At 36.6% G+C, this 23,796-nt stretch overlaps 2 protein-coding genes across 2 annotated transcripts in view; both read right to left on the bottom strand.

Moving 5' to 3' along the window:
* Positions 1–239: 239 nt before the first annotated feature.
* sccpdha.1 (saccharopine dehydrogenase a, tandem duplicate 1) lies at positions 240–13,989 on the bottom strand. The gene is made up of 12 exons (XM_069199044.1): positions 13,684–13,989; positions 10,892–11,004; positions 9,779–9,859; positions 7,417–7,546; positions 6,168–6,217; positions 5,756–5,886; positions 5,070–5,187; positions 3,546–3,665; positions 1,900–1,956; positions 1,648–1,759; positions 1,009–1,090; positions 240–717 (listed from the first exon to the last, which is right to left on the bottom strand). Exons 1-12 carry the CDS (start codon positions 13,877–13,879, stop codon positions 612–614), a joined length of 1,296 nt encoding a protein of 431 aa, XP_069055145.1. The 5' UTR covers positions 13,880–13,989; the 3' UTR covers positions 240–611.
* Positions 13,990–17,904: 3,915 nt separating this feature from the next.
* Positions 17,905–23,796, bottom strand: part of cnsta (consortin, connexin sorting protein a) — a 50,984-nt gene continuing 45,092 nt past the window's right edge. Inside the window, exons 10-11 of the mRNA XM_015351533.2 lie at positions 20,843–20,981; positions 17,905–19,945 (exon numbers count right to left, since the gene is read on the bottom strand). Of these exons, the coding sequence (XP_015207019.2) occupies positions 19,737–19,945; positions 20,843–20,981 (348 nt within the window). The 3' untranslated portion in view covers positions 17,905–19,736. The remainder of the gene's footprint in view (positions 19,946–20,842; positions 20,982–23,796) is intronic.

Genomic DNA, 23,796 nt, shown 5'->3' with positions numbered 1-23,796 from the left:
GAGCAGAGTTTCCTTTTTAAGCTGTTTGGCATTAATTTGGGGTTTCAATTCTAAAACAAAAAGTACAGTATAATGACTCAACATGGAGATAGTGACCAGTAAATACAGATGTCCAATAATCCTGCTTGCCAATTAAAGGCCTCATATAGACCATATTGACAATGCTCATCAAAACTTAAACGGGGAGCTAATGCTACTGGACACTGAACATGAAGTTTAAGGGAAAAAAAGATAAATAATGAAGCTACAAATTTGAAATACTTTACTGCATTGTTTCAAACAGGAATACAAGTTATACACAGATGTTTGAAATTCATCATTATTCAAATAAGCTTTCAAGCAGACTGAAGACTAAACAGCTTTTTTTATCCAACATAGTCAACACTTAATAACCATGAAACTGAAGCTCTTTTTAGCAACAGTTTTCCATGGAGTTTTCCATTTTATTATGGAATGCAAGACAGGCAATTAGTCAATGCTACTTGTGTGTTTATTAACTTCTATGTTTTGCAAGTATGGATAAGCAATTTTGAAGACTGGGGAAAGGGTAAATGCACAGTGTGTTCTACATTGTGACACCACAGAATGAAGGAAGCTGGCATTGTGGATCCTTAGGCCTCAGCTGTGCCAACAACTACAAACTGAATTCCATGCTTGTTCAGTCGTTCAATCAGATTGGTCTTTGAAAAGGCAGCTCCAGGAGAGTACACTCCACCCCTGTGAATCCAGCAAAGGAAAGTAATATTAAGATGCAGTTATTACAAATTACAGTAATTAGGTACATGCAGATTGTAATTATCTTATTTATTTTCTGATCAATGACTAACCCTTCCCCATATTCAACCAGAAATAAATGAACTAAGAACCTCATAAAAAACAATAACAGCAACCGGCCACTTGGCTTGACTCCTCGAAGGTCCCAAATGCACCGGTTTCAGCCAGTGGATTGCAAGTAAAATTGAAAGCCATTCGGCTTGGTTTTAAAATCAGGGTGACATGCAGACTCACTTTTTTGGTAAGGATTTGGGCTCATTCAACAGTGTTATGGCTGCTTGCACCATTGCAATAGGAGTAGCAACATACCCTGCCTCTGTAAAACACAAAGTAATATGAAGCAAATCTGTCCCTTTAAAACAAACTGGGAAAGCCTGACTTATACATTAATGAAAACAGCAGAAATATACAGAGAACTGAAAAAAATATCACTTATAATAGCAAAGTTATATTCACAAATTTATGACCAGAAAAATGCCATCTTTATAACCTTCTTTATTGATTAGATGTGATGTAGGTAAAAGTCTTTACAGTATTTAAATTGTATCAATGTGATTTAAAGTAATATACATCTTTGAGGCTTGACTTGCATCACATCGCAAATGCTTCAGGGACTATTCTTAATTTAAAAGATACACACAAAGACTGATGTTTCTTCTAATGTTCAGTATACTCATTAATGTGGCTATTACAGCAACAGTCTCTAACATGGTTCACTTTCTAATAATATAGAAATCAATGGTTATGTTTATCTAATAAACAGCATTAAGTACAAAATAAATCTCAGAAATTTTTAAACCATTGCTCAAAATGAACTTTCCCTAATAAATGTAACTATAGTAGTTAGGTTTAACACTACACAGAATGGGGTACCTGGTCCTTTTACTTGAATCCGGATCTTGGAATTAGGTTTGCCCTGTTCAGGATCTTGGTCCTCAGTGTATCCCTCACCAATGAATGAAAAGCAAAACGAAGATCCCTCCATCTGAAGATGACAGAAACATCAGCTGGATACTGAACTGAACACCAGTGTACCCCACATTTCAGAAACAAGCCTCTCAGAATTTGCATTTTCTATAAACTGAATTTTGATTTACATCTCTTGGATAACAAAAAATTAACTACCTGCTTTTTTGTTGGCCCCTCCTTAGAGAAAACTCCAAAGGAGAAAAATTCAGGAAACTGAAAAAAAAAACAACACAGAACAATTAGTAAAGTATGTTTCATTACAAGCAAAACTAAAATAAAAGATAACATAAGATACTGGCTAGTAATTTTAGAAGAGATCAGTGTATTTTTCCAAAAATGGAAAGTATTATTACTGGATAGAAATACTGCCACAGGGCTACTAGTTCTGAAATATGATAGCTATTGGTGGGGAAAATAATTGGAAAACCCCAACAACTGAAATATTCATTTAGAACTCAAAGTAGAAAGTAATAGAGTATATTGCAAATGTATTCACCCCCTTTCAATGACACCCCATTCATACACATATACACACTTTGAAGCAAATGTTTTTAATCAAAACCTTAATCCTCAAAACAGTACACATTCATGAATGGAAGAAGTTAAATGACAGCAAAAATTACAAAGAAAATCCAAACAACAAGTTGACTGTTAAGGTATTTCTCTCTCTGCGGTTATAGCACCTTTCATAGCAATTACTGTACAGCTGCAGGTCTTTTGGGATAAGCGTCTACAAACTTTGTAGATATAAGAATGCTCAAACCTGCTCACTTTCTGTTAAGGCAATTAAGAAACGTTGACAGACAGCAATTTTCAAGTCTTTCCACAGCTTTTATTATTGGATTCAGATCAGGACTTGGACTGGTCCACTCAAAAACATTCAATGTCACATTGTTAAGCCACTGCAGTGTAGCTTTGACCTTGTGCTTTGGTCATTGTCCTGTTCAGAGGTAAATTAATCCAAGTTTTAGGTCTTTAACACACTAAAGCAGGTTTACTCTAAGATTTGTCAGTTACCATCTGTGTTGACAAGCTTCCCAGTCCAGCTGTTGAGAAGCTTCAACATAATGCTGCCACCACCATGCCTGTCAGTTGAACGAGTGGTGCCCTGTGTTGGGTTTGCACCAGATGTAATGGTTTGCATCTATCCATTTTCTAAATGTTTTATCCAATTCGGGGGAGTCAAAACACAATCACGCCAGGGCCAGTTTCCCCAGAAGCCAATTAACATACCAGTACAGTATATCTTTGGACTGTGGGAACAAACTTGAGTACCTGGAAGAAACCCACATCTACTGTACATGGAGAGAACTTATAAACTCCACACAGCACCCCAGTAATTGAACCCTGGGCCCCAATGCTGTGAGGCAGCAATGCTAACCTCTGCACCACTATGGTTATGCTTTGCATTTATTATTACTAATTTGTCTGATGCTTTTATTCAAAGAAACTTGCATTTCCATTCATTTATGCAGCTCATGACTTGAAACCACAACCTTCCTGGAGCCCAAAAAGCAAATGAAAATGTTCCAATTTTGTCTCCTCTGATCACAAAAATGTTTGTGGTTACACTTGAATGCTTTATTACAAAGTTAATGTGGGATAATAGGCGAGTTTGCCACTCTGTCACAGACAGGCCTGCTCTGTAGTGACTAAAATATTAACTTACTGACATTTCATGCCACTTGAAATTATCTGCCATCATATAACTCAACAAAATAGGAAATTCCATTGGAAGGAGGTGAATACCTTTGCAAGACACTGCATATTTCAAACAATGTAAATAAACAGAAGGAACCTACCTTAATCAGAAGATTTCTTCCAAAACTGAACTTGGCCAAGAACCAGAAAAGCATGCCTGCGAACATTAATTTGACAACAGAGCCAATGCCACCTACTCCTGCATAGGCACCATACTGAACCTATAAAACATAAAAATCACAAAAAAAAACAGTTAGCTGAAAACAAAGCCTAGGTCTTCGGAAATGCATAATCAAGCATGCATTTCTAGAAAAGAAAACTGGTACTTCAAAACAGCATGAAAATGTGGATGAAACGGAGGTATTGTGGTTTACCACAGATATTCAAAAACACTCAAGTCCCCATATTCTTAAGCGATCCAGTCATTCTCTCATCGCACAAAAGCACAAGGCTGTTCTTCAGAGCTCATATGTTGATACTGCTCTTTCAAGAGTAAACAGGATCTAATTTTTCAGTTCAAGAAAGTAGTTGCTACATATACAGTGCAGAGAACACATTAGTGAACCCCCTAGGCTGATCCATGTTCTTGTATGTTTTAGACCTAAAACATAATTAGATTTTAATGAAAGTCTTAAAATAACATGATTAACCTATTTAACAAAATGATCACACAGTAAATATCCTCAAGTGAATAAGTATGTGAATCCTCAGCAACTGGTGGCACATTTTTAAGCAGCAATGATTTCAATCCATTCTTCCTTATAAAACTGCTTTAAGTCTGTTATATTTGAGGGTTTCCTTACAAGAATTTGCTTCAGATCCCACCAGAACATTTCAGTGGGATTCTGGTCTGGATTTTCCAAGTCTTCTTCAGCCATTCTGTTGTAGGTCTGCTTGTATGTTTACATTCATTGCCTTGCTGCACGGCCCACTTTCAGCTGACATACTGATGGCCCGATGACTGCCTCTTGAATTCATGGTTCTGTCACGGTGGCAAGCTGTCCAGATCCAGGCAGCAAAACATCCCTAAACCATGATAATTCCACCACTATCCTTGACGGTCAGGATGAGATCTTCTCTTGGAAGTTCGTGTTTGGTTTTCACCAAATGTGTAGATACGACAGTGCCAAGGACAAGTTCAAGTTTACAGTGCCAAGTGAGTCTTAAGTCTCACTGGACGATCTGCAACACTGCTGGAAGAATGTTCTCTTGAAAGATGACAGTATACTTTGAGAGTAAAAAGATTAACTTGTTGTTCAATGAGAATCTTTTTGCATGGGGAAAAAACTGGTCAAATAAATAACAGCGTTTGGTTATGTTAATCTTTTATTTTATAACTTTCATGAAGATCTAAATGCATTTTAATTCTAAACTATGAGAATACAGATCAACCCAGGTGACTCAGAAATATTTTCCGAGCACTGTACCTGCTTATACCCTATAATTTATCCTCTGTATTCTGTGAAGGGGTATGAAGTTTGGGAGATCTCCACCAACATACCCTATTAATAAACAAACTACCACAGTGGTACTTAAACTGTTTCAGTGTTATCCTATAGTTGACTAAAAAGGGGAAAAAAAGTGCATCCAACCAGATGCATTTTTCAAGCATTGGGATCACTTACAGGAGATTCCTGCAGCTCTTCACACAGGTAACGCTGAGTTCTCTTAACGACGGAGGGATCAGCTCCCATGAAAGGAACTGCATACTGCTGTATTTCTTCACTGTAGAAGAGGGGACTCCTACGTACCATGCACAAGGATCACAAAGCACATTGTGTAGAATCAGAAAATGTAATAACCTGTACCATTTCTAGTCCAAGTAAAAAAACTGTATTATACTCAACATTATGTTTAATAGCCTCGTATTAGTAACTGAAAGTTCTAAATGTTTGCATTTCAATTATATAACTGTGCATATGTTAAATGATTTTTAGTGGGATAGAGACAATACTATTTTTCTTCACTGATTCCTACTTATATATTTTGTATACATGTAATTAAAATATAAAACAATAATTTCAAAGGTAACCGAGAATGCTCTTCTCCACATATTGTCATCCACATAAGAGAAATTAAAGTATAATTTTTTATGGAAAAATCTGAATTCTGGAACTCTACACACTAATTTATTTATAAATAATTTAATTGTGTAGAGGTTTACACATATACACGCAGAAATGTTAATACAAAAAAATCTTATAACTTGGGAATTTCAGCTGTATTATATTTCAAGTAAAAAAAGCAGATCTATGTTGCATTTGACCAAAAACTTTGAAAGTCATGCAGTAACCATAAAACATGCCTATACCTCTTTTTGATTTTAGACCCAACAACTGGAAGGGGTTTGTAACCAAACTTCCTTCTCAGAGACCGTAACTTCGCACTATCAGCAAAGCCATAGACCGCAGATTGCCAGGTACCATCATGAACACAAGCCCCCTTCAATAAAAACAAAAATATTTATCAAAATCATCTCTATCACCAATGTTGTCATATCTTATCTACTGCACGACAACGAAAATTCCATAATTAGGGTAACTGGAAGATTTATTTTTAACCTCACTGTTGCAATTCGTGAGGAGGGTTAGGAAAGGCAAACATTATAATAATAAAGGAAAAGCATGTTGAAATCACTTTAACAGAAAAAAGGCCACTATGCTTTGGAACAATGTATGGTATCGGAGAACGAAAATCCTCAAAACAAACAGTACATAATGTACCTCAGGTCCAGTGTGCACAGTCAAGAAACTTTCAATGGCTGTCAGTGTTCCTGAAAATACAAATTAAATATGTAAATGAAACAAACATTTAACCTGTATGTCAAAATATAGTTTTATATGTACATAAAAACAAAGTATAGGTTTTAAATCTAATGGAATATCAAGTCTGTTATTAAATGATCAATGTAACCAACTGCAGTCGCTTTTTAAGCAATTTACTTCAGTGTTTGTTATCCTTTCTTCTCTTTTATGGTTATTGTTTATGGTGTTAATTTCTTCATATCATGTCTATTTAAATGTATAAGAAACAGAATCAAGTACATGACATCTATTGAGATAATTTTGCCACATCAAGCCATGTAGCAGAAGTTACAGGTGATGTTGATCACTAATCCCAAAGCATGTTTAATTTGTATTTCAGTGCAATGTATGGTTTTTGCCAGTGGCCGAATGAGGCATCCCAACAATACTATTTCAAACATTTCTAGTGTACAAGAATCACAATTATGATAGTTTAAGTAATCACTGTTAAAAATGAATTGAATTAATTTCTGGTGAATGATTTACTTATGGAAAAAAACCCATATACAGAGCAATAAATAGCCTACATTTTTTTGTGAAATTGTGATTGGAATGACTGATAAGTGCATTTTACATGGCCGTTATACATATTCAAGTCTTCAATTGCTCTTTTATTACATGTGACCATACTTACTTGATTCTACCATTTTTAATGCACATGAAACGATTTGTGTACAAGAGCTAAAGTTTGTCAATCTCTAGCTACCATCATAAAGTTTTAAAGCATTCAAAGGGAATTTATTAAGAGTTCAACTTGTCCACAATAACACCATTCATCCGAATTTCTGAAAATGTTGTTAAACATTTTGGCTACTGCAGAATAAAAAGGTAATTCTTTACAAACTTTATCAGGCTCATGGAATCAGAGTTTTCCTTTGACTATTTCTTTAAAGCTCACATCATGTGAATGTCTATAAATTTGTATCTCTAAATTGCATCTTATCGCTTAGCTTTAATTTTTTATTTGAAATATGAACATGTGAAAGTCAGCTTTAGGGGAAACAGCAATGCCTCATTAACTGAAACATCTTCATACATAAACTGAAAAATTAAATACCAATGCTCTTATTTACATCTCCCCCAACTCGGAGACCATATACTGTATTCCAAGGAAATTGATAAGCAAAGGAAATATTGAAATGCAAAGAATGCATAGACAGTAAAGTACCTTTAAATTGGTCTCTAGTGTAGAGTACTCCCATGTCAGCAGGAATGGAGTCAAAACCACAGCTCCCAATTATATAAACCCCCTTCTCAGCTGCCTCCTTGTTGTAATTCAGCTGCATTCCTTCCAGGAACTAAAAAAAAAAACATTTATTCTGCATTTAGGTGTCTGGAACAAGTGACCCAACCATGCTGTCAAAGTCTATAGCCTGGGTTCTTTCAAGAAACAGCTGGATGACGAACTATTAAAACCCAAACAACCTACATGGGCAAAATGTCCTCAAATTGTTTGTAAACCTTCATATGTTCCTCGTCCCGACTACAAAGTTAGGGCATCTTGTTAGCTCCCATTAAAAATACATAGGGTCAACCAGAAAATGTACATTGTATCAGACCAGTATCTCAGAATTTGCTATTCAAACTTTGTGTGTTTTTGGATCCAGTAGGTTGAGTTGGCATGGAATGACCCTTAGGTGTTGAGCACAAAGGAATTCAAGCCAAAGAGAAAATCTGGAGACACCAATTAACCTTCTGATTATTCGAGTGTGGTTTAAGGGAACTGGAACACCCAGTTACAATCCAAAGGCCTTTAAATTTGTTTCAGTTATGTCTGTGCCTAAAAACCAAACATGGCTATGGACAACCTAAACCATTTTCATCATATATCTAACCGCCTTTTTTTGTGAAAATTTTAGAATGTGCCGTTACAATTTAATGATCAGCTCATTACACATAACATATTTAAACACTTCCAATCTGGTTTCAGACAATTACACAGCACAGAAACTGTTTTTGTTAAAGTTAAAGTAATAACAATCTGCTTATAGGCATGACTGCTGATTCTGGGTCTCTATCCTAATTCTCCTAGACCTAAGGGCTGCCTTTGACACTGGTTTTAGTTCTGAAGCTGGGATCATTAAGACTGGTGTCCCCCAAGGCTCGATAATGGGTCCCCTGTTTGGCATTTACATGTTCCCGCTTGGTCAGATATTAAAATCACATGGTCTGAATGCAATGTTGCTGGTAATCAAATCTATGTCCATACTAAACCTGACAGTTGCTTTTTCAGCTCTCCTTAATTGCATCTCTGATTTAAAAAGATGGATGATGATGACTCAGTTTCATTCACTTAAACTGAGATCATGCCACTCGTACTGTAAATCCGGTCTGTGGAATGCACTGTGGTTGAATTTCAATCAAAACTGAAGAATTTAGGGGCAATATTTGCTATTTGATATCCTGGCTTGACATCATGCACATGAATATTGTAAAAGTGTTATTCTTCCATCTCATAAATGTTGCCAAACTATGTCCTATGTTGTCTCTTGACTGCAGCAGAAAAGCTGGTCAACAATTCTTGATTTTATTACTGCAATACCCTACTCACTGGATTATTTCATCCATACAAAACAAACTCCAATATGTTTAGAATACTAACTCACAATAAAGAGATCATTTTATGCTTGTCTTGGAGTATTTGCACCGGCTTCCTATCAGATTTCAAGTCGACTTCAAAATCCTCACACTCACCTATAAGGCTCTACATGGCCTGGCACCTCGGTACCTATCTGAATTAGTATCCAACAATTCCCCACCCCGTAAGCTTTGTTCATTTGACATTTGATCTTTATACTGTATGTCCCACAAGCTCATTTACATTCTACGGGTGATGGGGCCTTCTTTTGCTCTATCCTAAAGGATATTGGAGAATCACCTATCATGAATGCAGAAATCTACAGTTGATTCAAAACCTCTTTTCAGAAAGGCTTTTATTTAATCAGTGTCTTTTGCTGCGCCCTTTTCTAATGACTATGTATCTAGTGCTGCACCTCTTTCCACTTGTGTTAGTTACAGGTATATTCTTATTCAATATCCTGTTCTTACCACTATTTTTACACCTACTGTTATATACTTTGAAATGCTACTTTTAAAGCTGCTATTTAAATTATCTGTATCGGCATTTCAGGAGATCTTTAGATACCCTTACTTTCTTTAATCACATGTAAAATGGAGGCAAAGATACTGATAAAGCATTCTGAAGAATCATTCAGCTCAGTTTGAAGGCGTGTCAAATTCTTATAAGGGTACATGGAAATGAATTGGGGATATCTAAAATAAACCTCTCTATAATCAAAATGTTATTTATGTCTAGATTTGAGAATTATTGGAAATAATTCCGGAGGCCATTTCCTTACATCTATAAATATATCATTTGGTATATACACACACACATCTGCTTATTGTGTTAAAAACTCTCTACATGATAACCTGACCAGTCAAAAGCAGCTCATTTGTCTGCCATCACCCTGTACAAAAAGCTGGGATTTCATGCTTGAAAAAAAAAAATCAAAATCAATGAGACCTACCTGAGGTTCTCCGCATATGTCAATACAGTGGGCTCCATTTTCAACACAGGCCTTAACCACAGGCTCGCCATAAAACCTGTACTGATGAGGACATTTTATTTAAAATGTTACCCAATGTTATGAAGTCCAAACTCATTTTACAAACAGTGCTCTAAAGTCATTACCATAATTGTGTACAACAGCTAGAGGATACATAAGGGAAATAAAACTTTCAATAATGTGTACTTAGGCTTGCAAAACATGATTCTTAGAAGGAATATAGATTCAACATCTCATTAATATCTCATAATCATGTATTCAGTGCTCTTACCATTTGTCTGTAAATTACTGTGTACATTACATGTACAGTATTTCTCATCTATTGATCATACACAATGATCATAGTGCAATGACCCAATAATATTTTTACCTTGCATAATATAATGTTATTTCAGGAATTTAATTTTTGTATGCCTTCTTTTTTTTAGACACAACATTAAAAGTACAAAGTATTTAAAATAGTTTTCACATAAGTAGTTTTGTATTAGTTTCCCCAATTTCTATGTGCACTTGCAGTTTAAAAATCAAAATGAATTGCTATTACATCATGTTCTCTCAAAGCATTTAGAAAATAAAAAGGAAATAACTAAACAACATTCTTCAAAACCTGATATAGCAACAATACCAAAGGTCAACAGTGGTTATGTTAGTTGCAACATATGATAAGAGAAATTGGTATGTGCTGGATAGCACTGCCAAATGTGCTGGAGGCAATTATTGTGTACTGTCTATGATTTATGCCCTTATGTTTCAATGCCAGTAGTAACTACTGTTAGTAATTGTCCAAAGTGACATGTGTAACTTTGATAAGCCTACTATTTCTATTTTTACAGCAAATAACTTTACCAAACTTTAAATCAAATCTAAACTGAACCAAGTTGCCTTCTGAAACTTGAAATTCATTGACATTGCAAAATGAAGATCTCAAATTCTCAGAGTCAGACTGTACCAAGAGGCAATGGTAACTGTTCAATTACTCTCATAGAAAATAGCTGCTGTCAAGTAACTGGATATGTTTTCCATGAATGCCTCCTACCATTGAGTTTGCTACAAACAAACGTATTGTGTACTTACTGGTCCCACACAGTTGAGAACAATGACTCCCTGTTTGCACATAGCAGCTAAGGAGTCTGGCTCACCAACATCTGCAATTATTATATCCACTTCTGACTTTAACTCTGGCTTACCTGGAAAAAACACAGAGCATGAATTCATTCCAGCCTTTTTTATTAACATATTAGAAAAACAACAATGAAAAAGTTTCACCTATATCCTCATCCCATCAGGGTCTTAATAAAAAGCATCTTTGTAATTATTCAGACTATTTTAAAAATTCACTCTTTTGTCTTAAAACTAGACACACCCACTGCACAGATATTTGATCAACTTCCACTACTGGAAATGTACAGATCAAAACGTTTTTTAGAACTACACAAATCTGTTTCTATGCATCTCCTTAACATTAATCATTTTATTTATGTACTGCTTTTCGTCACATCAGGCCCCAAAGCACTGTAAATATAATCCCTCTCAGTTTAGATGGACCCTCAGGTTCAGACATCTGGTATCTGTGCTTGGCTGAGGCTCCAATGGTCCCATGCCATAGCAATTCAATCTAAATTAAAGCAATGGTCTCCTGGGACACTGTTTTCTGTGTTTCCATATACAGTATTTTTAATTTTGGAGATGAATATGACATGTACAAAATTTAGAGCTAATGACTGAATGCTTCTAAGTTCAAATCCCCTCAAAAGGTGCAGTACCCTCCTAGTAGCCATCATTAGAAAAATACCTTTGTTATTATTACACTTAGGAAATTCATTAATTCATGGTGAACAACCCCACTACAGAGCAAAGCACTAAGAGAGAAATTGCTTCAATAGATTAATTATTCTGGGTTAACACCCTTACTTTTACAAAACATGCCTTGAGATCTACAAGTACTAAGGACACGGGAGTTCAGTTTAACATCTCATTCGAAGAACAGTACTTCCTACAGGCATGTTTCACTACTCCCAGTGTGTGGAGACCATTGCTATAACTGACTGCATTGTTTTCTTGCTGTGGACCACATTTTTAACCTAAGTGGTCCACAACAGAGGAGGACCTTAGGTAGCTGGATCCCTGAGTGAAATATCAAGCACCCATTCTGGTTTATAGGTCTAAAACAGCATGCAGGTCATTAAAACCCCACATGGATTAATTCCACCATGCAAAGAATGCCACTCTTATCTGCATTTTGCCACCTGGCAATTACAGTGTATTTAAATTAAACTGATGGCATCTCAATGTCATCTTAAAACTCTTAGGTTTGGGAGTTTTCATGTATTTTTGATTACAGATTAGTATGACACATACAAAATTTAGAGGTAGTCAATACATTATATAGAAGTATATGCTTTCTGTCACTTTAAGAGTTGATTTCAACAACATATTGGTAGTGCAGCCAAATAAACTCCCCACTGAAGCCTTGTCAGGCTGAATTTTCTGCTAGTGTCTGTACTGGGGGGGGTTGACCATAAAACACCTGGCAGTTAGGCAGACTTGAGCAATCGGGATAAAGTTCCTACTGTATAGTGAAGACGTGCACAAATGCACAAATTTCAGTCTGAAGTCCAAAAACCCAACTACTCTCTACTGCTTTTGCAGAGCAACACAGTACACACAAATTCCTGAGTGTGATAACAGTGTTTAATCAAAGGTCATTTTAAATGTAGAAATGCCAAAAATGTTAATTCAATTTCAGGCAACATATCAAGTCTTCTTGCTATTTAAACTTGTGTTTAAATGTTTGAGTAAGATCTTATGTATTGCTTATATTCTACCTATACTTTATGTAGAACTTAGTGTTTAACTTGGAACAGAACACGAAATTGCTATGGGTAACGGCATCTGTTAATAAATTATGACAATGATACAATGGCTGATCTCCTTTAATCAACGTTTGTTTGTCCTTTTAATATTAAAGGAAAAAACTTCACTGCAGTCTTAAATAACGCAGTCTACTGTTGGTGGTAAGTAACAAGAGACTTAAGTTCAAGATTGATTCTTTCTAATGGAAACCTTTATTATTCATGCTGAAGAGGCTCGTCTATTTATAACGGGGGCAATGAATGCATTCATCACAATCTAAAAATGATCACGAAATTGTTGGCAAATTATACCGTGAGTCGAGATTTAGTCATGGCAGTCGATTGACATTACCAAGGTTAAAGAACGTAATCCCACATTGTCATTTCACTGGATATTTTCCACGCAGCTGCTACCTCAGAGAACAGCAAGCACGGAGGAAACATTTTTCTGCCTCGATGATAATCCCCATTGGAAAATATTACTCAGGTCACTCACATTCATGAACATAAAAAGCAAAAGATTTATGACTGTCTTATATACTTGATTCTGCGTAACAACTCCAAATGAACAAAGTCTGGGACACCAAAGAGAGGCTTGTAACAGTTGCAGTGATCTACAAATACTTGTATCTGCATACCTGCACTACTTCAAATTAACAACATACAATGTAGCTTTTTCTTGAGGAGCAGAATGTAGTATGGAGGCGGGCAAGAGTTTCTCACATGTTCAGGTACAACCACCGCGATGCCCCAAATTGTAGCAAACTACGCCACAGAAATCTGCTCTGCAAAACCAGTTCAAAATCGCCCAAAGCGAACACGGAAATACCTTTGAGAAACACAATTAAAACGAAGACCACCGTGCCTGATAATGTTAATATGGCATGTCATTGTCTTTGGCAGCTACACATCTAACGTTGTTCTCGCCTGATACCCCATCCTTTCACAGCTTCTTTTACAAATCAGGCTCTTTTTGTCCTGCAGAATTCGTGGCCGGCCTGCACAAGTACTTACTAAGCGTCTCCGCGACCTGATCCAGAACTTTTTCCAGCTTCTGGCGGCATCTCCCCGCGACGGCCCATTTCAGAGTCCCCTTCGGTCCTTCGGCTGAGGTCCGAGCAACTTCTTCTGCTACGAACTGTCCAGTGAACCCTGAAGCGCCAAAGACAATAATTTCGTAAGGCCTGGTGCTGGAGCTAGACGTCGCCATGGTGACGAATCCTGCACGTCCACCCTGGAAAACAGCTTCCCAACTTAAAGTGGGGAACAAGGAGCGGCTCGCTTCCGTGCTGCTGCCTCTTATGAATTCGGTTGGCTGGGCTGTCATCAGCTGTCTTTCTCCGCTTTAGCGTCACGCCTGCCAGCTGGCCCAAGCACAAATTACACCAGAGACACCTAGCGCATGTTACAAAAATTACATTTTCTTTAACAATGACTTGGTGATTTTTGTATCTTGGGTGGACGATAATAAAGCAGCCTTTCTCTGGCGTTTTTCAAATAAGGGACAGCTTTTTTACTGCGTTCGACTGACATAAAAGGGAATTTTCTGTCTGCTTGCATGCCTTGGATCCTAAACACAGTGTAATAATAAAGTGCAAGGTTAATTATCTTAATTGTTAATCGTGAGCAGTGTTTACAATCAGTTTTAAAATTAGTGGTTGATTATTATAAATCATTTACAGTAAAAGGTAAAATAGAGTTGGTATAAGGATATCATTAACAATTCCTGAAGCTTTTTACTCTATTGTACTGTCGTTATGTGGTCGCAAAGGAGTAGCTTCCGAAAAACTGGAATCACATTTTTTTGGGTGAAAAGTCTTCAGTACAGTACTAGACAGACGAGAAAAAAAAACGAGTTCTGCTGATGTAACAAAAATTTTGTGACTTTTTTAGCTCTTACAAGCTAGTTTTAATAAAGTTTCATATCAAAACCTGGAACTGAAAGGCAATCGATAAGGTGACCGATAAGAAAATATATCTTACGATTCAAGCTTTTGCCTCTACAGCATTTTGTTGGAAACAAAAATTATAAACATGCATAACATGAATGTCTTACATAAAATGTAAGTGGAGTGGAGTGTCCAGAAAAGTGCTATATACAGTAAGTGTAAGCAATTATTATTATTATTATTATTAAAATCCGGTATATTCAAATATATGGTTCAGAATAAATAAAATAACTTTTAATTATTATGTGACTGGGTCTCTTCTCCTAGCAAGGAGATAATGTCTCATGATGGTTTTATTGGGAATAGTGCATTAGATTAATCTTTAAAAAAAACAAACCCCCTCTTAAAATCTGTGATATTTGCATTCTCTGGTGCCCTTCTGGAAAGGGGATTGACAACAAAAGAGCACCAACTCCATCAGAAGTAATTTCACCTCTAGCAGATGTGAATAAGATGCCGATATTTCTGGATAAAAGCTTCTGTTTTAATTTCAAGAGCAGACACGAGAACAGATGGTGAACGAATGACAGGTGCAGGCTGATAGATCAATGAACAAGCAACATTAGAGATAATAAAGACAATGACCTGACTGCTCATTTCAATCACTTGGCTAAGACTTTTGTTCTTTAAAATTCAGTTTAATGATTGCTAAGGGGAGAAAATACAAACAATAAGAACAGATGAATCTAAGAATATGAAAGCATAGGAAATGTTTCAAACAAGAGGTCACGCAACTCGTGTACTGTAGCTTGCTAGTAGCGAACAGACTCTAGAGTTTCATCCAGCTGTTTCTTCAAAGACGTCATGGCTGAGCAGCTTGATCCACATCTCCTCCTGTAAAGACAAAAGGCTGTGCCTGCTGTCCACGGTTTAAAGGAACTTCCCTGTTGCTTCTCTTGATGCCCTCTGGTTCGTGCTGCACTGCTGAGTCTGAAGTGTCAGCCGGTTTGACAGTGTCAGTGTCTTCAGTGGTTTGGAGGAATACTTAAGTAAGGTCTCCTGACTGGTCTATTTTCAGGATAACTTGACATTCATTCAGCCATTCACGACTCTCTATTTTTCTGTACATTAAGAGACTTACTGTAAGCATGTTTTGGGGGAAAAGGGCTACTGGCCTCCATAGTTCTGCAACATTAATAATTCCCTGTGTAAGAAGCACAAGGGAATTGTTTAATCTATATATGGGACAGTAATGTAATAAAGGCAATCTTTAGCAGATTTAACAGAATGATAGTTAATGTTGATTATACCTTTCGATCATGAGTAACAGTTTAAACATAGTCTTTACGTAACAAAGTTTTTGTTGTAGTTACACTGAAATATACAGTATACAGTTTTTGCAGAGCTGCAAAAGTCAGTGGGAACTCGTAGAGTTTTTTAATTTGCAAAGATTGTGCAGTGACTTGAGATGTGTCACCAGCCCATCCTTCCAGAAAATAATTCCATTACTTTATCAGTGGCTATAAAGAAACTGCTTATGTTCAAATTGCATTCAAACATGCAAAATTCCTGATACATATTAAATAGAAAAAAAAACACAAAGCATAACTCAGGCTATAGGTAATGGACTAACTTCACAGAACATTAATTCATTTAATGCTGTGACATGGAATGTCAATTTTTTTAGCAAATTGGCCAATAATGTAATTTCATGTTCATTAAAAAAACAGCATATTACATATTGTTCTTTAAATACTAACCAAGACAGGAGTGTTTCTGATCATGGAACCTCATCTGGATTTTGCAGGAAGTTTACAAATCATCATTTAAAAATAACAGCACTACCTTTCAGTCTGACCTGAGAAGCTAAACAAGGCTGGAATTGCTCAATCCTGGGATGGGAAGGATTGAGCAATTCCCAGGGAACAATTGCTGTAATAAAAAGTGAAGGCAATGTTCTTCAGAAAATAAATTAAACCAAGGTCCTGACTATTTGAATATTAAAGATCCCATGACACTGTTCATAAGAGTAGGTCTCTTAATTCCAGTGTCCTGGATACAATTGAACTCTGGGTTTTTACAATCTGACCTTCCTAAAGTTTCCCCTTAATTCAGCTGGTGAATAATGGCTGTTGTGTCACCCAGGTGGATGATACACATCAGTCACGGATCTGATGAGTCTACTTTTACATGTAAACATCTATATAAAAAGATTTTACTCTTTCAGATTTAATAGTGAACATGACAGCATCAAAATGGGCAACTTGAGCATGGAGATTTACTGCTTGCTTCCATACTAACAAACTTCAGGCTCTGTCTATCTCCGCTGAATTCTGAATTTGTTTTGGATAGTAATACACCCATTAGCTCAATTCATATCAACTCTAACCACCACCACCCTACTTACATATTCGTCAATATAGACATAGGACTTACATTTCTGAGCAAAAGTTATAAATATTTATTACATTTCTCAATCATTTTAATACACGGCAATTCGTTTTGTTTAGATCTTTGAGAACGGTTACTGTAGAGCTCTCTTTATTAAGTACAGAATTCTACATTTCAGATCATGAAAATGTTTGGCTCAGTTTAATTTCATTTCCATTTGTTTTATCAAGTCTGATACCTCTTTTATCAAGTTTGATGTCAACTCATTATTCCGTGCAGTCTCCAGATTCCTGATGACTAATTAGCAGAAATAGCAGAAAGTCAAAAATAACTTTCCAAACAGTACTTTAGCATTCGCTCCCCACCAGAGATCCACTACAAATTAAAGTTTCAATGATTGCTACCATACTTATGGCTTCCTTCTCTGGCCATACTCATGCTGACATTTGAAGACTAATTTGCCAAGAAGTTTTAACTAGAGGTCTGGTAACTGTTCTTCATGTAATTAAATGGGCCCATGAGTGGTTCAGCCAGTGAAGGTGTAGACACTGCACCTAAGAACCAGGGCTTATTGTGATTGGGGTTCCCAGCTGTTTGAACACTGCCATGGTCTGGCAGAACAGCAACTCTTTGCATCTGTCAGGAGCCTGTAAGACGGTGGAGATGCACCCCACTCTTTCAGCTTGAGCTAACACTGTTGTCAGGTAGTGTGTTGAATGAGGGACGGGTGGGCTTTTCAGAGGAGCCATAGCAAGTAAGACAATAATGTTCAACAATTTCAAATTGGATAGGTGTAAAACAGAAACATACTGTAACTGGCAAATCCAAGTTCTTTTTAAAAAGTACAAATAAAATAGCCATGGTGAATGGAGTCACCATTTCACAAAGTATGTAACAAATAAAATCATACGTGGTTCATTATTGCAGAAAGAGGACTGAAGATGGAGCATGTGGATATGAATCTCAGAAGCTCAGTTTACTGGAGACTCTGTCAACACTGTCGTCTTCAGGAGTGCAAGAATGCTACCCCAGGACAATGGCCAGATTCAAAAGAGCACTATAAATTCATCTTTGCAATTCAATTATAATCTTTCTCCACTTCATGAAAGAAAACAACAATAATACACAAAATAATTACCCACACATTTTCATAGTAACCAATTCATTTATGTTCCCTTTGCATTATTTACAATACAACATCTTTTTTAAAATCTGGACAACACGTTAAAGTGAGGTGATGCATATGCTGTCAGTATATGATTTACACTGGAGAGCTAAAAGTTTCAAAAACAAAACAGTGGTGCAACGCTGACTTTTAACAATATTAAAACTGAAATCTTCTTTCAGTGGTGGGCATTTTAGACAAGCCCATGTCGGTTTCTATTCTTCGTCTTAAAATAACATACTGTATAAAATCTGGAACATTAAACACAAAGGGAAAGGCCCCCAAAACACAGTAACCACTTCAGGTTCAAACAGTTCAAGAAATGAACATGCACATCAATACAGATTTTGACGTAAAAATGTTCCATTAGCATTTTAATTTTCTTACACTAAATAAATAGATCAATCCACACATTATGAAGAAGTGTGTCATCTGATCCAGCCAGAGACACTTACAACATAAGCAAAAAAAATCTCCTATAAAACCCCCTCAACATTTAATATAGCCCCTGCTAGGGACCCAGCAGTTCTGTCTGTAATAATGAGTTTGTACTGTATTTGCTGACTATTACAGTAAAAGTCCTTTGCTCTTTTTGATAAGCCTTGTAAAATTAAAGAGAACATGTAATATGAAAGGTCTTTTTTTCGACATATGTTCTGTGTTATGTACCCTGAAGAAACAGTGCATTTCCTTGTGTAAGACAGTACTGTAAAATAAAAAGCTTAAAACAATTTAAAATGAAATCAGCGCACCAAACTGAGAAGTGGCAATAACAGCAAGACTCAGAAGCCTGAGCATTTGGTATTGTTTTACCAACAAGTAATCATACTCTGCTGTCCAGCTGATGAGAGTCTATAGTCTATAAAAGAAGAATAAGTTTGCAATTGTTTAACATATTGCTTTCCTGTCCCATACTGTGATAATATTGACTTTCCATCATGGCCTCGCAGACCATTGCTACCTGGAGGCTACTCATCATTTCAAAAGTAAGATAATGCCACTGTGTATCTTCACCTCCTGAGAGAAACACAAATATGTGAAGAAATTCACAATGTACAAAATTAATTTCATTGTTAAAAAGATAAGACTTATGTTTTAAACTAAACATTTACAATATATTATTATAATCTTAAATGCCTTTACCCCAGCTCTCCACCCTGGCAGTATGACTGTTTGAGTTCTTTCCATTTCAGAAAGGATCCAGCACAGGTTTTCACCTGGTGCTGCAATTTCCAGCTGTCAGCTGCCCAGCAGGTGTGTGCCTTCAGCACTAAAGTGTTGACCAATGTAACACTAGCGTACACTGGAAATCAAAAATGCAAAAGAGGCAACCAGCTTTCGAATGTAAGCCAAGCACTCTTTAGTCACTGAATTCATGGGATCTCTGCGCTTTTGAGGCAGTAACAGGTGCTTATCAGTTCGGCCAATAACAGAGTGATCTAGACAGACTACTGCCCAGTAACACAGGACAGAAGACTGACCTCTGTTCTTCACTGTGCTGAAATAATGCACTGGTATGGATCCTTAAACAGACACGGTGTCATGATTTTATCAGGGAGGGAAATAGAGAGATCGAGGAATAATTAAGACGCACAAAAAATTGTGCCTCGAGTCCTGCTTTGCTATGAGCCAGGGGAGAGCCAGTGTTTCAGTTCGTCCACTCCGTGCTGCATCTGGCTGAAATAGAAATCCACATTTTGGGCGAAGTCTGTGCACACCGTGGATTCCACGTCTCCGAAGGCGCAGTAGAAAGCGGTGCCGCCCACACTAATAACAACCGTCACAAGGCACAGTAGGAAGAGCAGCAGACAGGAGTCCCCTCCAACATCATCTGCAGAGGCACAGACCGTCACTGTCATGTTACATGTGAAACGTATTGAATTGCTGTTCATTTTCTGTGTGGCCTACAATACTATATAGTAGACAGAGCTGAAAAATAACCCTGGAAAGGGTTTGACATCCTTGGGCAAAGGTTCACGGCTCTTTTATCCTTATTTTTTGCTTTAAAAAGTTTAAATGTGTTTGCAGGAATAATAAATCATAACAAGAAAGAAGTTATTAAAAATCTTAACATTCAGCTAGTACAAAGTAGATGCAAAGAAGCTATTTCAAATGTCAAATGTTGTAAATTGCAAACAAATGCTTAAGCAATATTGATTATAGAAACATTTACCACACAAAAGTCCAAAGCGGATGTACGAATGAGTGATTTGACAGGGCACACCCTGTCACACCCTGTGACTGGATGTCACACCAGTCCATTGCAGACACAAATGCACACACTGACACTAATTCCAAGTTTTGCCAGAGGCCAATTAACCTACTGTACCAGTATATGTTTGGACTTTGGGAGGAAACCAGGAGGAGCACCCAGGTGAGCCACAGAAGAATATACAGACTCCACATACAACTTCCAGGTCTGGAATTGAAGCAAGGCCCTCAGCAATACGAGGATGCACTGTTAACCACTGTGCCACAGTGTCACCCTCAGGACAAAATTTATTTAATTTTTTAAAAAAAAAATTATTAAAGGCTTACGGTATATATTCCGTAATATAAATATAATTTTTACTATTGTATGGTATATGGTAAACATGGTTGACATTTTTTAAAAACAATTTAACATGCAGCCCAAAACAAATAACAATCATGTTATTTTATTGTTTTACAAACAATGAAAGTTTGAGACTAACAGATGCACATTCTGCAGTGTCACAACCCCACTTACCTGGGTCAAGACAGTCATCTGGCTCTTTGAACCTCACTTTGCGTTTGGGTACCTGTCTGTGAGGCTGTGAAGGTTGCTGTGCTCCGTCCAGGGAGCTTCGCCGCTTCAGGATGGACACCAGACCTTCTGCTGGGGTGATCTGAAGGAAACACAGGTCAGTCAGTACATGAAGAATCAAGATCTTAACATTGAGAACACTGTACGAAATTAAGAATACTCTACATGAGCACAAGGAGAAGCAGTTGTTATGGGAGACCTTAACTTTCCCGCATAGATTGTGAAAAAATCTATAGGAACACCATCAGCAGAAAGGATCTGTTTGAGGGGCATGGCTCTCAATAATTTACTGTATATTAGTGACACAATTCTAGTATTGCTGGTAGAGCAGTTAAGTTCGGAAACAATACCAAAATAAGAGGACTAGCAAACAAAATAGGAAGAGCTAATGGAATTCAATAGGATTAATATAATCTTCTAGACTGGGAAAATTCCTCCTTTTAAATGGCATTTGATGTAGACAAGTACAGAGTATTACACAGAGGTAAAACAAAATCAACTACATTTGTAACTTGAGACGGTGGAAATGTTCTTTTTAGAGAGCAATGGTTTCTTCCTGGCGATTTTCCCATGAAAAGCATTCGGTCATTTTTTTCCTGATGGTTGAGGTTGGAACACTGACACCCACAGTGAGAGAGGCCTTCAGATCCTTAGATGTTACTGAGGGGGGTTTTGTGACTTCCTAGATGATTTTCCTAGTAATTCCTGGGAAGATTAAAGCAGGATGACCTGTTGTAGACAGTCACTGTACTCTGGGATGTTTTTAATTTGTAGATTGTCAGTCAATGATGGGGCTCAAAATGATAAGGTAAGGTTTTGTAACCATCTCCAGACTGACAAGCAACAACTTCTCTCTTTCCAATGTCGTGTGAAACCACTATCCCGTATAGTGAACAACAAATCCACAAAGATTATGACCATTATACAGGGCTGTCCAAACTCAGTCCTTATTTATTTCTTACATCATGATTATAAACTGTAATTACCACAATTATATTTGGACTTCACACATTTTTCTCAGCACTGCATTATCAAACACATAAAAAGAAATAAGTAGAAGTTAAATAAAAATAAGATGTACTTTACAAGAAAAACAGATGACTGTAATTTTAATATTTTTAAAAATATGGATGTCTGAAAGAAGAAAAAGATGCAAGATGACACAGAGTACAGGTATCTTGTAAAATATACAGTATTCTGGCTGCCCCAGGTCTCTCACTTGTCAAACCCTTGTGGAAAGAACTTGTGGAAGTTTAAGATAAGTGAGAGCAATGAAACCAAAGAATGGAATGCTGCTGTGGGAATATTTTAACATTGTCTAGAAATATATTTTTGGAGAACGTTGGAGATAGAATTTGAATGTCGAAAAGACTCACAGTATTTCTGCTAATGGTGTTTTTATGAAAAATATTTCCATATCTAAATATGTTAATTGACTCTTACATATTTGTATTACTTAAGACTCAGGAAAATAAAATAATCACTAAAAAGTCAAGAAATATATGACAGAGAATTTTAAAAACCAATTCAGTAGGAAGAAAATGTACTACAGTACAGTATATAACGGGGCCCAAGATTCAAAGATACAAAAGAGTATATTGTACAGATGTACTGTACATGCACAGCTGAAGAAAGACATTAGAAATTCCAAGAGACTGAGAACAGTATTGTTACACAAGCAACCTATGAAGCAAAGCATTCCTTTAGCAGTACAGCGGTGTAACAACAATAAAGGCAGAATTAAATAACAGAGGAGTAATAACAGAAGGTAACAAAGAAACAGTAAACATTTAACTTGCAAAATATTTCATACAATAAATATTTTTTAGCAAGAGAAGACTCCATTAGCTTGCACAATATTATAGAAAGAGTAGTCCGTCTGTATTGGGTACTGTTAACTTAAATAACACTGAGCTTTTACAGCAGCTATGATAGCTAAGAACTTGCCACAGCCTGATGGTCTTTTCCTATCTTGAAATACCCACTGCATTAAATGAGGAATGGTATTCCTCTAGGATCTAGAATATTTTAAACTCTCCTGTGGCATGGGAGTGGTACGCAAAGATTGGAGAATAGCAAATGCAACACAATTCAAAAGGGGCACAAAACAGTAAACTATAGAACAACCAGAGCTCTGTGTTAATGGTGATGTTATTGAAAAATTCATGGAGCAATATTTAAAGAATGCTACTACAACAATAGCATTCAATGAGTCAGCATAGATTCTGAAAGTAAGGGTTTGATTAACATGGTAAAATTCTTAAAGCAAGCAATTCATAATACTAAAAATAGTGTTGTCATCGTAACACTATGATGTGATATTTAATTTGACAGATTTGATTATGTCTCTTATCAAATTAATATTAGACTCTTAACTGTTACACTACCTGACTACCTCTTATTTGCAGTCTTGGTTTCTCATGCACAAGTACTTGTAAAACTGATAGATTCCATGTACTAGTCTGGAAAATACATTTTACTTGAATTCTTTATAACATTTATTTTTTACTCCTGCATTGACAGCTTTTAACCACTTGGTGGGAGTAAAGCCAGAGCTGAACTACTCGAGGAGAGCATTTTTCTTTTTCCATGCACACAGTTGCTCAAGACCAACAGCAACAGGAAACCATTTTCCATTCTATTTTTCATATTTCCATTAGGATATTTGCAATATTATAAAAAACTGATCTATGAAAAAGAAAAAACACAAACTCCATAATAAAGTCAGGGATTGCACAGGGTCCACAGCAAAATAATATTATTTAGGTTATGTCCATGATAGTAGGAACAGTTATCCATGGTTCAGTAGATTAGATCACCAGGGCTTGTACTGCAGACTAACCACCAACTGAGAATGCACCTAATAAATTATCTTTAATTTAGTGGAATATGATAAT

The sequence above is a fragment of the Lepisosteus oculatus genome, chromosome 2 (assembly GCF_040954835.1).
Source record: "Lepisosteus oculatus isolate fLepOcu1 chromosome 2, fLepOcu1.hap2, whole genome shotgun sequence".
Lineage (NCBI taxonomy): Eukaryota > Metazoa > Chordata > Actinopteri > Semionotiformes > Lepisosteidae > Lepisosteus > Lepisosteus oculatus.
The sequence above is the reverse complement of the archived record's forward strand: the minus strand, read 5'-3'. Positions and strand labels throughout refer to the sequence as shown.

Coding starts and splice junctions, on each gene's coding strand:
- sccpdha.1 (XM_069199044.1), bottom strand. CDS start 13,879: ATGGCGACGTCTAGCTCCAGCACCAGGCCTTACGAAATTATTGTCTTT. Junction 5,188..5,755: donor GGGTCTAAAATCAAAAAGAG/GTATAGGCATGT, acceptor CATGGTACGTAG/GAGTCCCCTCTTCTACAGTG. Junction 1,091..1,647: donor GATTCAAGTAAAAGGACCAG/GTACCCCATTCT, acceptor TGTGTTTTACAG/AGGCAGGGTATGTTGCTACT.